Source organism: Aethalodelphis obliquidens, unplaced genomic scaffold, assembly GCF_003676395.1.
Source record: "Aethalodelphis obliquidens isolate GAN/ISIS:26980383/991018 unplaced genomic scaffold, ASM367639v1 scaffold17, whole genome shotgun sequence".
Classification (NCBI taxonomy): Eukaryota; Metazoa; Chordata; class Mammalia; order Artiodactyla; family Delphinidae; genus Aethalodelphis; species Aethalodelphis obliquidens.
The window spans coordinates 31,765,012-31,781,553 of NW_020837961.1; the positions used below are offsets into that span (position 1 = coordinate 31,765,012).

At 44.3% G+C, this 16,542-nt stretch overlaps 1 protein-coding gene across 9 annotated transcripts in view; it reads left to right on the plus strand.

Annotated features, from left to right (window-relative positions):
• Positions 1-16,542, plus strand: part of TMEM131L (transmembrane 131 like) — a 159,836-nt gene that overhangs the window by 58,914 nt on the left and 84,380 nt on the right. For 7 of the 9 annotated variants that reach the window (XM_027117234.1, XM_027117225.1, XM_027117228.1 and 4 more), the window contains one exon: positions 13,889-13,957. The exons of 1 other annotated variant lie outside the window; for it this stretch is intronic. In XM_027117234.1, the coding sequence (XP_026973035.1) occupies positions 13,889-13,957 (69 nt within the window). Of the gene's footprint in view, positions 1-13,888; positions 13,958-14,735; positions 14,774-16,542 lie in introns of those variants that run through there. One more of the 9 variants, XM_027117233.1, reaches the window with a different exon arrangement.

Sequence of the window (16,542 nt, forward strand, 5' to 3'; positions counted from 1 at the left end):
TCTCTTCTTACGGTCCTAGGTCTTAGCCTAATCTCTGCATGGTTCAGTGCCTGATTCAAGGCCTTATTTTTCTCAGTAGACTCAACATCCTCTCTGTTTCTTAATTTCTTAGTTGTCTCGGCATTTTATTAAAAATTGCGGCGTTTGTAATTTAGTAAGTCACTCTAATTTGTATACCCTTGGCATGACTAGACCTTTTTTTCTTTTTAAGGTGAATAAAAAATATAACTTGCCTGACATTGGTTTTGGTTTTGTTTTGTTTTTTTAAAAGGTAACTAAAAAAAAATTAATTTATTTTAATTTTTGGCTGCGTTGGGTGTTCGTTGCAGTTGTGATGAGCGGGGGCTACTCTTCTTTGCGGTGTGCAGGCTTCTCATCGCGGCTTCTCTTGTTGCAGAGCATGGGCTCTAGGCGCGGGGACTTCAGTAGTTGTGGCACGTGGGCTTCAGTAGTTGTGGCACACGGGCTTAGTTGCTCCGTGGCATCTGACATTGGTTGTTAAAATTTTTCTATACATAGTTTGTTTCTCCTTTTTTAAACAGTTAGATTTGGTCAAGGTTTATATTGAAATTTAGGAAACCTTTTTTCATGGCATTTCCTGTGGTCTCTGATATAGTTTGGTGAGGCTAACTTTATACTGGATAATTAAAAAGATAGTCTGAGGCCTGGATTGTGATTTTAAAAATCCGTGACACCAGTTGAAGAGTTTTTCTCCTATGCAACAAATGCTGTTGAGCAACTGTTGTCTAAATGCGTGGGACACATTCTGCACAAAACAGACCAAAATCCCTGTCCTGGTGGCACTTGCAGTCTAATAGAGTGTGGGAGAGAGACGGCAAATCTGAGTATAATAAACAAGTGACTTGTGTGGATGTTTGAAGGTGATATGTAGCGTGGAGAAAGTTGAAAAATAGGGCAAGGAAAAAGAGGATGAGGATCGTGGGGTGGGGCTGTCATTATAAGCAGGGTGTTTGGGTGAGATTTTGCAAAGATTTGGAGGAGGTAAGGAAGGGGGCTTGCCATGAGGCTACGTGGGAAAAGAATGTTCCAGACAGAGTGGCCAGTGCAGAGGCCTGTAAGGTGGGAATTTGTGCCTGGAGTGTTTACAGAGCAGCCAGAAGACCTTGGGCTACAGCAGAGTATCCCAAGGTGGGAGGGAATTGAAGGTGAGTCATGGGGAGAGTGTGCTGTGGAGTTAGTTCCTGTGAGACCCATGAGATGGGGAGTCTTTGGGGCCTTTGAGCAGAGCAGTGAGACCAGCTGAATTCGGTTCAAAAAGGCTGTCCTGGCCGGTGTTGACCTAGACTGTGGGAAGGCCACTTGAGCCCAGTTAATTGCAGTCAGTGGTCAAAAGATCGAGAGAGGGTGGTGCCCAGGCCTGGGTGGAGGTGGGGAAGGCGGTGTGGTTCTGGATCTGTTTTGCAAGCAGAGCTCACAGGATTTCCAATAGATGGATGTGGGCGTAAGGCAGAGAGCAGTCAATGATGATTCCAAGATTATTGGCTGGAACAGCTGAGCCAAGATGGCTGTTGATGCAGGGGGGAAGAGTTTTTTTAATGTCTTTTAGACATCCCAGTAGACCTGTGGGTGGGCAGCTAGAGTACTGGGATTGCTGACAGGGCTGGGCCCGAGATGTAAATTTCAGGTGATGGAGCCTGGAGACTGGGTCACATCAGCCAGGGAGTGGTTGTAGGTGGGGAAGAAGAAGGCCTGGGGCTGGAGCCTGGGGGTCTCTGTTGAAAGAGGTGGAGGAGAGTCAGGGAAGTGGAGCAAAGTAACAAGAAGTGTTTGAGAGTTGAAACTTTCGTTAGCTTTCAGATAACTTGTAAATGTGCAAATGTGTTACTTGAATGATAAAAAGAAATAATTACAGGTTGTATTTAAGAAGAATGTACCTTCCTATCGCTCCTGAGTTTTCTAAAAGCACATAACTGAAAACTGTTAATATTCTCAAAGACATTGAACCCTGTAACAAATTTGGAAAACCGGGGGGAAAGGGAAATGTTACTAGTATTCCCCCATCCTAACATGGCCTGTTAATATTTTGGTTATTGCCTTTTCATTTTCCTCTGTATGTTTTTAGTTGTAATCACGTTGCACAGGACAGTTTTGTTTCCGCTTATTTACTTGTTGGCAGCTTTTTTTTTTTTCCCCCAAGTTGCTATTATTATCTTAGAAACACAGTTTTTACTGGAGCGCTGGACTTCTTTTGCAATTGGTGTTCATTGACAGAAGGATTGAAGGGCTGAAGCTGCATTGCCGCTGGCTGATCCTTGTTCCTCCCTGCTCTGCTGGGCTCTGGAACCCGTGTGGGATTCACACCGTGCTTGTCTGGGCTGGAGAATGCTGCAAGGAGAGGGGAGGGTGTTAGAGACCTGGGAGCAAGACCCTGGACAGGCGCAGGGCTGTACGAAGGGAGGGCAGGTTGTGCCCAGGGGCCTCTCTCCTGGGCCCCACGACCTCGGGGCCGTTCTTTCTTCAGCAGTAACACTTCAGTGCTTCAAGGGTTTGAAAGAAAAATTACAATTTAAAAGGAAAACCCTTCATGCACTATTTGCATATGAGTGGCATCTGTATAATTAAGAACAATTAAGTTCCCTGGGCTGAACTGAAAGGGAGGCTCCTGCTACTTTGCTGCTGTTCCAGCTGAGAGCAGCCCGGTGCTGTCAGCTCGCGGGAATTGTCGGAGGTGTTTCAGCCCCTCCCCCCCCCCAACTCAAGCCGCCCCCTCCTCAGTACGTGAAATTCTGAAACATTTTTGGTCTTGTCCTGATTTGCTTCTGGAGAGTCCATGGAAATCGGAACATGAATCTTTACCATTTTGCTTTTCTGCTGCCCTTAGAACAGACACCCGCCTCCACCACACCGCAGGCACTTTGCGAAGCTCTCTACGCACAGATTTCATTTAATCTTCACGGTGGATCTAGGGGTGATATCTTAACTTTATAGTACTGGAAACTGAAATTCTGGTCACACAAACAATCTCTTGTACTCATCTAGCTCATTGATTCCACCTTTGTGAGTTGGTCTCCGCTGGGGACCCAGTGACTCTAGGCCCTGGGAATTCAGCAGATTTCTTTTTTTCACTGCCGTAACCTTTTTTGGACTCCTTTCTCCCAAGCCTGACTAGGAAACAGGACACAGTCTGGCCCCGATTTTCCTCTTCTGGTTTTGCAAGAGCTCTGCACTTTGTCACGGTGTTGAAGGACTTTGAATAGGGCAGGAAGATAGCCTTTCCCCATTGTAGGGTTCCTGCAGTCACCCTGGGGAAGAAAGTCATGTGTATCAATGACTGAGGAAGTTCCAAGCAGTCTTTCAAGAGTAGAATAATTTTTACTCCTTGCCCTCCCCGCAGTGTATTTGGTGTTGGGCTGTGATTGGTGAGGCCCCTGCCCGGACTTTGTTCCTAGAAGGCCAGGTGGGGACATCACCTGTGTGTTCCTTCCAGCACCTCTTTTATTTCTGCTGTGGTCACATGGGTCTGGGTTCCCTGAAGTGTCTGACAGAGGTCCTGACAGGTCCCTGTGTGAGACTTGTCCCTACATGTGCACTTACGAGGCAGAACGATAGGTTCTAAACTAGAAGGCAGTTTCTGTATTACCGGTCCTGAGGGCAGTTCCTATACAGGCGTTTCTCAGTTGGCACCAGTGTGTGACCAGAGCCACCGTAGGCCACCACCGTAGTCATTGGCTTTTCCCAGTGTGGGACAGCAGGAACCGTCTTTTCTTTGCTTAGAAGTTTTGTTTTGCTGTCAGGTTTGGGTTACTTTTATTGCTGTAGCCATTTAGTCTGCTGATTTATTGGGAAGCTCTGGTTCTGGACCACATGAAAGACTGGCAGTGCTGGACCCACCTCCCCAGGGCAAGCAGAGGCTGGGAGGATGGGGTTCTTGGATAGTGGTAGTTCTGTTGAGCAGTGGCCCCTGGCAGTTCTGTTGTTTGAAAAGGGTGAGAGCTGTTTCAATTAGACTTAACTTTTGAGGTAACAGAGCTACAAAGTACCAGAGGTTTAAAACATGCTTTACACTGCCTCTGGCTCCAGGCAGTCTTCAGGGATCCCCGCTCCCCCAGGATCCCCACATTCCGTCGCCTAGGGCACCGGCCTGGTCCTCAGGGTGCGAGGTGGCGGCATTGTGTTCATGGCTGCGGATGGGAGGAAGGGTGGAGGTAGGGCCAGAGAGTTCCTGGCACCCGCCACAGGACCCTACACCCCATTTGCTGGAGCCTGGTCCCGTGGCCATACCTAGCTGCAAGGGAGCTTGGGAAATGTGCCCAGCCAAAAACGAAGTGGAAGAAAGAGAGAAGGAATGTTGAGGGCCAGTCTGTGCCACAGAACCCTGTGGGAGAAACCATGACACCGTGACCATTATTTCTCAAGGGCAAATTGGTTTTGACATAACACATTTTTAAGTTACCAGCCCCTCCATCCCTAGGAGAAAACCCCAGTCTCTCTGTCTCGTGTTAAGGAGTCCTTGTTTTTCGGGGCACACTCGGGATGGTTTCTCCAGTGTCAGTAAGCCTTGGGCTTCACATGAGAAAAATCAGGGTTTAAGCCATGCTGACGGTGGAATTCTATCGTGTAAGCTGTGAGCTTGGCAGTAGTGAGTTATGCTCTGTGGGCAAGTGTGGGCTCTGTGTTAGTATGTTAAGTGGAAAGCCTGACAGGCCAGTCAGAAGAGCTTCTTCTACATTTCTGTTTTCAAAAAAAATTTCCATTCAGAGGGTAGATTTTGTTTTTCTCTTTTAAAGGGAGAGGACTTGAGCTTGTTGAATAGGGGCATGTTCAGAGCACGCGAATCCTTGCTCTTTGCAGCGCGCAGATGCCATGGCCAGGAGGGCTGGCCCTTCAAAGGACAGTTAAAACGCTTAGGCATTTTTCATTAGATTTTTTGGGACAATATTGCTAATATTCTTCGTAATTGCCTGACATTGTTTTGATATATTTGCTCACGTTGGGATTAAAAAAGTCAATCAGTGCATTGTGTTTGAATTCAAATGTTGTTCTGGACCTTGAAGTTATATAGGATGACTCTTTCATCCTCCCAAGAAACTATAAGAAATCCCCTTAGGTTCTTCCGTTTTTGTGTTACCAACCTTCCTGAAGTCCGTGCGCCGTCACTTGTGTTTCCCTTGTCGGGAACCCCTTCCTCCACGTTCACCTGAACACGGCACATCCAGCCTTCTGGTCCTGCTCAACGCCGTCTCGTCCAGAAAGCTTTTCTGAACCTGCTTCACAGCATCTTTCCCTCTTCTGGACTGTGCTCCACCTTGAGTGATATGTGAGACTGTAGGCCCATGGAAGTCAGGCAGCCTCTTATTCTTCTTTGGATTCTTAGGTCAAACTGCCTTGGCTGCGGTAATGTCTGATGCAGGTAGAGTGAAGGAATGAGTGTTGGTGGCATTTGACATTGCCGCTTTTTTTCTGGTGATGGTGGTTCCATCACCAGAAAAACTAAAGGAATTTCTCTGGAATACAAGCCGATATTGCTGCATCCTATTCGTCTGAGAGCGTCAGATGCAAAAGTAGTGGCTTTCCCAAGCTTTAAATTTATAGAAGTAATCTAATTAATCAAATTCTGCTATGACCAATCCAGTATATTCATACTGTTATCCATCTAAAAGCATTTTTCATATCAACTAAGGTAATGTTTAGTTCCTGCTTAAATATCAAGGCGGTTGTAGTTTGGAAGTCATCTGTGAATAAATGTGCAAGATGAGTACACATTGGATATATATGTTTGCCATGTGTTAGGAAATAAAATTATTTTGTTGAAGAAAAAGTGAGCTTTAAAAAATAGCTTGTTCTCTATGTCAGCGAGTATCTTTCTGTTACCAAAGGAGAAAGGGCAGGGGATAAATTAGGAGTATGGGATTAACAGATACACATTACTATATATAAAATAAACAACAAGGATTTACTGTATAGCATAGGGAACTATATTCAGTATCTTGTAATAACCTATAATGAAAAAGAATTTGAAATAGAACGTGTATATATGAGAATCACTTTGCTGTACACCTAAAGCTAACAATAGTGTAAGTCAACAATTGTTCAGTTAAAAAAAAAACCAACCAGCTTGTTCATGTTCAGAGAACTAATATCTAAATTTATATGGGCACGTTGGTTGGTTTTCTAAATATAACTACCGTATTGCACAAGCTGGCATTGTCCACTTATGATTGAGGAGGAAAAGGCCTTCATTCCCAGTCTCCCCATTCACTTATCGTTGGTGTGAATTTCTGTTTGGCTTCCTCTTCACCACGTGTAGCATCTGGCCAAGACTGTTACTGCTGGAGACGTCTAGTACTGATTTACTTTTTCATGCTAACTTGTCTTAGAGCTGAAAGGTAGTGCAAAATGTATTTTGCAGGTTTAAAAATCATTTTAAACTATTTTAACATATAGTAGAGTCTAGGAAAAGATGTTAAGTCTTTAAACTGTAGATGAGAAGCCATGTTTTACAGTAAAGAGAAAGTTGGGCTGGGAGTAGGAAACACACGCTTAATTACTGGCCTTTTCTTTTATAGGTTTTTGCATGGTTATTTAACCACTTAACTAAAGGCGTTCTTTATAGCATGTGGACTGTGGTATGATTAAATGTGTAAACGCAATAATATATTTAAAATTCTTTAACGTGCAGATGTAACGTCTTTTGAATGTAAGGTCCTGCTAGTGAGACTAGAAGGAGGGGATGGCTTTGTGTGGTATCAGCGTGTCAGATGCCAGGACAGCCCTCAGTGTCGGCCGCGTGTGGAGTTAAGAAAGGTAGAGAAGTCAGGGTGTCAGCAGGGCTCCCGGCTGGGCGGGTTGGCTGTCGCTCACCAGGAGGGGCAGACAGCGCCGTGAACCACTGGGGAGACCAAGGAAGACGCTGAGCTCCATCTTGGATTGTGTTTGGGGGTTCCGGGGGGCCGTCTGCGGGCTGGTGTCCGCTTCAGATGGAAGCACGAGTCAGAAGCTCAGCAGAGGAGTCCAGGCCACAGATACACAGGCTTGGGAAATGAATCAGTCAGACCACAGAAACCGACCCTGGCTGATTTAAGCAGAAAAGGAATTCATTGAAAAGATGTTGGGCAGCGTACAGAATCTCGAGGAAGACTTAAGAACCAGGCTCAGAAAACAAACGAGCAAGCAGGGGACTTTGCAGCGAGAACGACAGCCAGAGCGTGTCCTGGAAGGAGACTGCTGAGGACGCCCCGGCCCCTGCCGCTCCCCGTCTGTAGTGGCTACTACCCCAGAACAGCCCCACCTCCTTCCTCCCTTGTGGCATCATTAGCCGCTGCCCTGCCCCGGGCCGGTGAGCCTGGCCAAGTCTAGGTCGTGTGCTGGCGCCCGGCAGCAAGCTCGGCCGCTAAAACTAGGGCGGTTGACCCTCGAACAACTCGGGTTTGAGCTGTGCAGGTGAACTTAGACGTGCTCTCTTTCTATCGATATGGACTACACGATCCGCAGTTGATGGAACCTGTGGGCGCAGAACCGCAGCTAGGGGGCGGATCCTGAGGGCTGACTGTAAAGTTATTGCAGACTTTTGACTGTGTGGGGGCGGAGCCCCTGAGCCCCAGTGTTGTTCAAGGTCACCTGTCATTGGCCCTTTCACAGCTCAGCAGGGGTGACAGTGGCAAATCTGTGAATGTGGTAAGGAAGCTTAGATGCTGGACAGCCAGAAACATCCAGATGTCTGTATGGGAAGCATCAGCCTGTTGGTGATGGGTGAGCCTAAGGGGTGAGTGTGATGGTCCAGAAAGAGTGAGAATTGAGGAAGGGCGGAGGAAGGGGTGACCTGGGAGAGGTGAGCAGGGGGAGCCCCAGGGGTGGGAGGAAGACTGGGCGGGACGGCTTAGAAACCAAGGGAGGGCACTCCGGGAGAGAGTAGCCCCGAGAGTGAGTCAGCGCGGTCCCCGAGGTCACAGCTTGTTATCCCTGGAGACCTTAGCAAGAGCAGTCTCGGTGAGGGAGGGGGCGATGCGGGAGAGAAGGGGGCCGGAGGCAGTGTGGGGAGGGGCTCTGAGCCGGGTTCACGGTCCCCTTCAACCACCGGCTGCTAAGTGGGCTACATGGGCTTCGGCAGGTCACTTAAGCGCTCAGCGCGTCTGTGTCCCTGTGTGTGGAAGCGGGGTACTAACAGTGCCCACAGGGTGTATGGGGTTACACGGGGTAATCGAGCGCTCAGCGCGTCTGTGTCCGTGTGTGTGGAAGCGGGGTACTAACAGTGCCCACAGGGTGTATGGGGTTACACGGGGTAAGCAAGCGCTTGACACAGCATCCGTGCGCTGTAAGTGCTCGGTAGACGTGCTTGCGGTCATCGGTACTCTCACCGGCAGCTTGCTGCGAAGGGCAGAGAGGGCTTGGAGCGGGTGAGAAGCATCAGGGCCTCTTCTCAAGTGAAGGGGCGTGAGTTTCACGTGTGTAAGTGGACGAGCAAGACGGCGCGGGTAAGGAGATGGTGAAAACCCTGGGGAGGGCAGGATGGGGCTGGGAGGCCCTGGAATCAGCCCAGGACCCACGCAGAAAGGCGAGGTAGGGGTCGTCTTTGAGAGAAGGAACACCTCCTCTGGATGGAGAAGGACATCAGCAACTCAGGGGGTGGACTGCTGTGGAGGACTTTTGTCCTGGCCTTGGAGGGGTTGGCCGTCACCGCGCCAGGTGGCTTGAAATCCCAGATCTCTTGTCAGTGAGACCGCCTCCAACAGACCACTGTTGGTACTGCTCCAAGGACTTTCCTCGACTTTGATTTTGAAGCCCAGGGCTTCTACAGTAGAAGAAACTAGGAAAATCGTCTACTACCAAATGACTTTTTTCCCCTCTGGGAATTTAATGGGGAAGAATACGGGTTTCTGCCTCCATTTCCCCCTCCCCCCTGTGCCTCTTGGCTTGCGGCTTGCGGGGTCTTAGCTCCCCAACCAGGGATTGAACCTGTGCCCTCGTCGGGGAGAGTGCGGAGTCCTAACCACTGGACCGCCGGGGAGTCCCTCTGCCTCCATTTTTAAGCTGTTCTTTGCGAATAGTTAATTTACCAGGAAGAATGACATTTCTAACTTAAGTAGACATGCCTGTGTATTTCATATTTTTTTCCTTTCAGTAGACTTCTGGGGAGAAGTAATTTTAAATTAAAAGTAAAGCAGAACACAGTTTGTACTACCAAAATTATGATGTAGAATTTTATAACTCGTGTAGTTACAGAGCTCATTTCATAAATCATGCAGCCTGGGCCGTTTGTTCTTCAACTGAAGGCCCTAGAGCTGGTACCGATGGGTCCGAGGGGTACTCAGGGCAGCGTCAGTGCCATTGGTGGGGCTGTGCAGGCCTTGCCCTGCGGTGGCCAGTCTGACTGTGGGCAAGATTCCTAAGGGCTGCTGCAGGCTGGGGCTTCTTATATCTGTACAGCGGTGGGTTCCAGTTCCATTGCATAAGGGAGAAGTACTGAATTCCTCCATGGTCCCTGGGAATAGCAGCTGAGTCCTAGAAGTCCCTCTTTCCTGCTCAGGGTCCAAGGGGATTAACAATGCAGTGGCCTTGTCAGTGGCAGTGCCTTCTCAGTCTCAGGGCTGCACTCCCGTCTGCGCTCTCCTTCCTCCCTGCTCACACTGCCCCGCCCGGCTTTGTGCTCCCCACTCTGCATCTGGCTGGAGCCACCAGATGCTCAGAGGGTGTTCTCCAAAGTGACCTGTGCTTCCTCAAGCTGTTAGCTTGGCTGGAGGTGCCTTGGTTCAGTTTCCATTGAGGGTTGCTGTCGGTGGAGCCCCAGCCCTCGAAGCCTTTCCTGACTCTTTCAGTAAGTGTCTCCTCCCCTGCGCTTCGAACTCTCTTGATCTTTGAGTTTTGCCTGTTGGCACACAAGCCTGGCCCGGCCTCCTGGATCACGATCTTCAGGGGAGACTCTTCTGAGCCGGCCGCCCGCGCCCCGTGCAGCTGGGCCACACCGAATTCAGCCGAGGGCTGTGAGGCAGGGGCCCGAGCCCCTGGGCCCTGATGCTTGTTCCCAAGAGGAGGAGCATTGCGTCTGAAATGATGTGTTTTGGTTGGATAACATTTGTGAATGGCAAGAACGGTTGGTTATAGTTAATTCATTTTTATATCCAAGTTACTGGATTGAATTTTCTTAAAGGGTGTGTCTGATATTCGCAGATCGATTTAATTTTCCTAGGAAGGAGGACTGGGCATCCGAGTGCTTTTCTAAGGATCTTGGCATCATCCAGCCCAGCCCCCTCGATTTTCTGAAGAGGAGACCAAGCCTGTGTCACGTGGGAGCTCCTGGCTGGGACCTGACCCAAGGTCTTCTCATTTCTAGTGAAATTTCTTTCCTCTTACTAGCCACTTTTTCGAACTGTGTTTCTTTGTTTTATATACAGAGAAAAAAAATGGCCAAAGTTAAAAAAAAGAGGGAGAAAGAAGATAAAAAAGTCAGGTAATCTTAAGCAAAGGTATTCTTTCCAAAAAGCATGTGTGGAATTCCTTGTCCACATGTCCTGAAGCTGAGGGAAGGCGCGACTCTTTGCAGGAGGAGGGCATCTTCAGAATAAGTGGGCATGGGATGGGGTCCATATAACAAGAGTGCCTCGCCTCAGTTTGCTGTCAATTTTATGTCTTATTTCTGTGCCTCGTTCCTGCTGTAGAAGCAGAACAGGCTCGCTCTTATTTTTCTCTTTTAATAAAGGGCTTTTCCTTGTAACCATCTTGCAGATGGGGAAAGGGTGAGAGTTAGAAATACATGGCATGAATTTATAATTTAGTTTTACAAGATGCATGCCTTTATTTTATGGCAGATGTGGGGACTCCTAAGAGTACCAGAGGCCAGGTGGACTTCCACATAAAAGAATCATCCGTCTTGTTAAGGGTACAGATGTGAAGAGGGTAATGCTGATTTTTGAGAGAAAAAGGAAAGGGAAGACAGTGTATCTTTTATTTCTGAAGCTCTTGAGGCTTAAGTTATTTCTTTGATGTTGTCGATTTAGAAATGAAAACTTTGGCATCTTTAAACACAGTATGATGTCCTATGATTTCCTAGCTAGCACTGATATTTGAGGATAATTGTTGATGTCCATGGTTGACTAAATTTTGGCAGTTTGCTGCTTTTTTCCCCCTTCAGTCTTTAATACTCGAGGTCATAGGTATGTGCGTGAGATCCTTCCAGGTCAGTACCTGTGTCTAAAATGGTTTTATCTATGGGAACTAACTTTTTAACTCATATAGTGATGTTAAATCTCCTTGTACAACTTGATCTGGTTTCCAGATTGTAAAGTCAAGTGAGCTGAAACTGACCAAATGAGAAAGATAAATCTGTTCTGTGACTTTTAGGAAAAAATACTGACATGGTTTTATTTCTCCATTGTGAGGTCAAAAAATAGTTTCTTTGAAGTTTCTGCCATACTGCTTAAATGTCTGATTTTCACTGGGTATGAAAAACTTCCTGCTCGTGGGTTTTAGAAAACTCTGTTATGGTGTGAGACAGCCCAGGTTTATATTTCACTTGTTCTATTCAGAGATAATTACTACTACCCCATTTGGGACTTCTAAATCCTGAGGTCAGCTCTGACTCCACGCTCAGTTGGCCTCTCCATCTGTTCTCATTGCTTTTGCTGTTAGATGACAGTCATCCTCTTAGTAACACGATCTAATATTTATTGCACTTAACTATGTGCCAGGCGTGTAGCAAAGGCATTATTATTTCATTTTAACCTCATGATAACTATAAGGTGGATACCGTTGTTATTTTCATGTTACAGATACTAAGGCTGGGACTTTTGAGAAGTTAAGTGACGGCTTTGGGTCTCAGCTCTGAAGCCCTGCCCCTGTCCTGGCAGGTGACACTGCCTTGGTTCCTTGGGTAGGTCATGTGAACTTGGATGGACTTGAACTCCATGCAGGGTTCAGGTTTCTGACCTGGATAGACAGATCTGCATTGGAATTTTGGCTGTGCCTCTTAGTGACTATGTGATCTTGGGTGAATTACTTAAATCCTCCAAAACCTCGTCTTCATTCAGAAGTTGTGTGTGAAATCTGATGATAAATCCACTTTCAGTACCCAAGGCAGGAAGAAGACTCTCATTAGTTATTTTACTTTTTACTAATACAGTAGCCTGACTTTTCTAAGATCATTCTTGGCATGTGAAGTTGCCTGTTTTCTTTTCCTTCTGGAATGCTGAGCCCTGACCATCTCTGTCTGGAGTGGGGGTGACTGCGGTGCGTCTGATGTTGACAACTCTTTATGTCGCCTCCTGTGGCTCTTTAAAACATTTCTGGAGGCAACTGGGTGTGTGTTTGTGGCCTTTTTTTGCAAGCAAGTCATGGAGTTAGTACTGGCCTTTTGGGGCTTGAGAGAGACCAGTAAATAGCATACCTCTCACCTGCCCGAGCTGGACACGAGGGAGGAGGTTGGCAGATGGACACTGAGGTCACCTTTATTATTAATACAGTTGATGCTGAGGTAGAATAAAGGAGATACAGATGAGAGATAACAGAGAAAGGATTCTTAGGAGAGGGGATGGGGGAAGGGAAGCTTACACAGAGACAGAAAAGTGGAGAGAGGAAGAAGAGATTGCAACCAGGATTCTTCCTATGAGATGAGGATCTTGGAAGGGGTTCTCTGTATTGTTTGCACCTTCAAGAAAAATGGGAGAGGGGCTTGCTGAAGGTTATAGCGTTTCTGTGGGCCGGCAAGTTTCAAACTCAAATGTCTATTCCTGGACCAGCCTCTGGACTGTGCTTGCTGGAGGGCTACTTTGCGGGAGGAGAACATGGAAAGATTGTATTTTGGAAAACTTACTTGAGTCTCTGAAAACAGTTATGCATGCTACATTTAGGAGCTTCTCCAGTTAAGTATTTTTGGAGTACATGGCTTTTAAGATGTCCTGTGACACTAAGTGAAGTAAGACAGAGAAAGACAAATATATCGCTTATATGGGGAATCTAAAAAAAAAAAAAAAAAGATACAAATGAACTGATTTACAAAACCAAAACAGACTCACAGACTTAGAGAATGAGTTTATGGTTACCAGGGGAGAGGGATGGGGGAGGAGGGATAGATTGGGAGTTTGGGGTTGACAAGTATACACTACTATATTTAAAATAGATAACCAACAAGGACCTACTGTTCTTTTTTTTTAAAAAGAATTTCTTAAAAGAAATGTCGTATGACAGTTAATACTTTCTTGATACACACACGTGTATATATTTTATATTTATATATATTTTTACATATATTTTGTATTTTAAGTCTTTAAGTATGTGTATATATTGTTATAGCTTATTTTTTAATGTCTTTATATGTTTTTTAGTATTTTAATTTCTGGCTTTTGGTTCTGAAGGAAAATGAAATCATAGTAATGATTAACAACTGCTGAAAATATGACCTGCCGTATGAGATTTTATTTGATTGTTAATCTTAAAAATACAGACCTGGTGATGGTTTCAGCCTTTGGGAGCAACCCTGGCTGTGCTCCTGATCCTTTCCCTGTTACAACTTGTCTAACGAATGTGGAGGCCGAACCTCCCTCCCTCTGCAACCCCTGACCCTCAGCTCCCGCCCTTGTGTGTCTTTTCTTGATTTGGGGTTTGTGAAAATAGATATGTTTCCTGAATTCCCCCAGAAATGAAGCCTATTAAAAATTAAATCTATCTCCATTTTTTATCTGAATGCTTATAGAATCTATATATTTGGTATGAAGTTATACTAACCATAATCTAAGAGTATCTTAAATTTTTGCAGCTGTAGAATTATATTAGGCTTCAAATAATTCAGCTTTAACATTTAAAATCTAGTTCCGACTCCTTTATAAGGGAGTAAAATTATATCTTATGAGAGCTATCGGCCTAAGTATATCCTCTTAACTCAGCATTCAAATTTTAAAAGTACAACAAAAATTAATCTGTCTTGTCTTGTCTTTTTTAGCTTCTCAGACAAGCTATTTAGTGGAAAAGCTTTACATTTTCAGCCATCAGTTCTAGATTTTGGAGTTCAGTAAGTATCTTCTCTTTATAATTTTTAGTAATTTATTATTTACACTCTTTGCTTTCAGGATATCTCTTATGTTTATGTATGATGTTAAATATATTTTAAATATATAGATAATATCAAGAGAGATTGATCCTAGAACTTGTTAAAAGGAACATTTTTGTGAAAAGGAGAGTGTAAGAGTTGTTTTAGCCCTTTCGTTAGTTTTTAATGAATGTACCGTATAATTTAAGTCGATAGTAAGTCCTTGTTTTTCTGAAACAGAGCAGGATATTTTATAACGAAAAACTCTACATATTGATGGTTTCTGAATTTTTAAAATTAGATTCACTTATTCACTCAGTTTTTACTGCTCCTTATGCTTTGGGATTCAAAATTGTACATACATTAGTTACTATGATTGAGGCTTTGGAAACAAGTTAAGTGGGGAAGACAGCGTGGAAGCTGTAATTCCTTGTAGTACATCTTGTTGAGAACCATGAGATGAAGGGGATGTGATCTGAGTGTCGGTTGAGGGACTGATCTGGGAACTCAGAGAAATTAAGGAAGAGAAGGGTGAAGCTGTGCTCAGGAGGGAACTTCAGGACTCATGTTGGTTGTAATGAAGTGTTAAGACTCCCTGGACGCAGAATTTTGCTGCACTGAGTAGATGTAATTTCACGTTAGTAGAATTTCGAGGTGGAAGTAAAAGAGTGTTTCAGGATTAAAAACTCTGCTTGTTTCAGCAGCCTGGAACATCACTTCAGTTTTATGAAGAACTTTTTTCAGTTACAAGAAAAGTTATGTGAGTGAAATAACCATGGTGCTAGGAGAGCATCTGGGGTGAGTTAGTGGTGGTCTCCTGGTGTGCTCTCCTTTATTCATCTGGTTTCCTTCTTTCCATTTCCTTCTGATCATCAAAATATCAGAGCTGCCATGAAGAATAATGAATTTTAAATTTAAAAGCACATTGTTGAGCTTTTTAAGGAGAGTCTGTAAAAGGAAGAAGTGATAAAAGTGCGAAGGGAGCTTGCTGATTTTACAAGAGTCTAGGCGCCTACTTTTTTGTTTTTGAATTTTTATATTTTTATTCTTAGGTAAAGAATGAGGTTTTATAATCAAACCTCACTGATTTCAAATTCTGAGTTCACTTTGCTTTTGTCAAAAGTATTGTAAAAAGAAATTTCAGTGCAGAACCTACTTTAAAGTGTATGTTACAGATTGGTAGATATAACAAGATGGATAGTAGTAAATACACTTAGATTAGGGTAACAATTCCAGTTCATGGGACACTGGCTGTCCATAGGATATTTACTTTTCAGTCATATAAAAATATCCTACAGTCGTCAGTGCACATGATTGGATGTATGTATGCATTATCTGTGTATGTTAATTAGCTCTGCACATCAATTTCTGGTTCTAATAGCCGGAAGCATGTTGAAAAGGAATGTTTAAAGTTCTTGATTTGAAAAGGTTACTGAGTTTTAGACTTGAATCACCTTTGGATAATTCAGTTTTGTTTATGTAGTAGTTTATAGTTCTTAAAGTACAATCTTGTCTCTTGTGAGTTGAGTCTTAACCGCAATCCTGGAAGGATATTGGAGGTAGGTGTTGTCTAAGAGAGAGAATCATTTCCAAATATCTGTGTATTGGAGCGTGTACTACAAATGCTCATATATTTGTTGCTGAGAAGTAATGCAGTTTTCCCAAGGTCATTTTACTGGAAGTGACAGAGTAAATCTTTTGATTTCTAAGCCAGCATGTACCATGCTATTTTTCTCATAATTGAGATCCAGGATATGGTTATGGGAATAAATTATTTTTGCTGAAGTTAAAAAAAAAAAACTCAATAATAACAAAATATAGCCTAAATCAGAACACTTTAAAAAAATTAGTCAAGTTTTACCTTGCATCTAACAAACGGTCTCATCCATAGGCATTAGACACACATTTTAACCAGAGAGTTCTCATTTCTTCACTGCCCGAGGTCAGGTTTTGCTATTGTTTATTTTGGCGTTGACCTTGAGCAAACCTCATTCCTTCTCAGTTCTGGTTTCCCTCTAGGATGCAGAATCAGGATCATGTTATTCAGTTGCCCCCTGCCTACTTCTTAGGGTTTATGTTAAGGGTTAATATTCTGCTGGTCCTGAGATTAAACGTGCTAATCATTCATAAGAAATTTTAATCATTCTTTTGTAGTATTAAATTAATAGAGTATCTTCCAGTTGTCACTAGTGAAGGAAATTCTTATCCTCATAACACTTTTAAAAATAGAATTAAAAAAAAATAGGATAAAAATAGTACTGTGGTGACTAGGTTTCAGCCAGCATTCTCTGTTAGGTCTGGTGAGGTTTCTGGTGGACACAGCCACTGGGCTCTGTTACATTGCAGTTTTGTGGTCTTATTTTTTAAGGTGTTTCTCGGGGAGACGTTTGTATCCTTTGAAACTAAAAATCTTGTATTCCAATTATGTGAAGGAAACAAAAGCTTTGAGGATAAGTATTAATAACTGCTGATTGATTCATATTATTCACGTAAAACCTAAAATCATGGAAGTTCTTATTTATTTAATTTAATTGAGGGAAAAGGCAGATGTGAGCCTAGTACTCCTG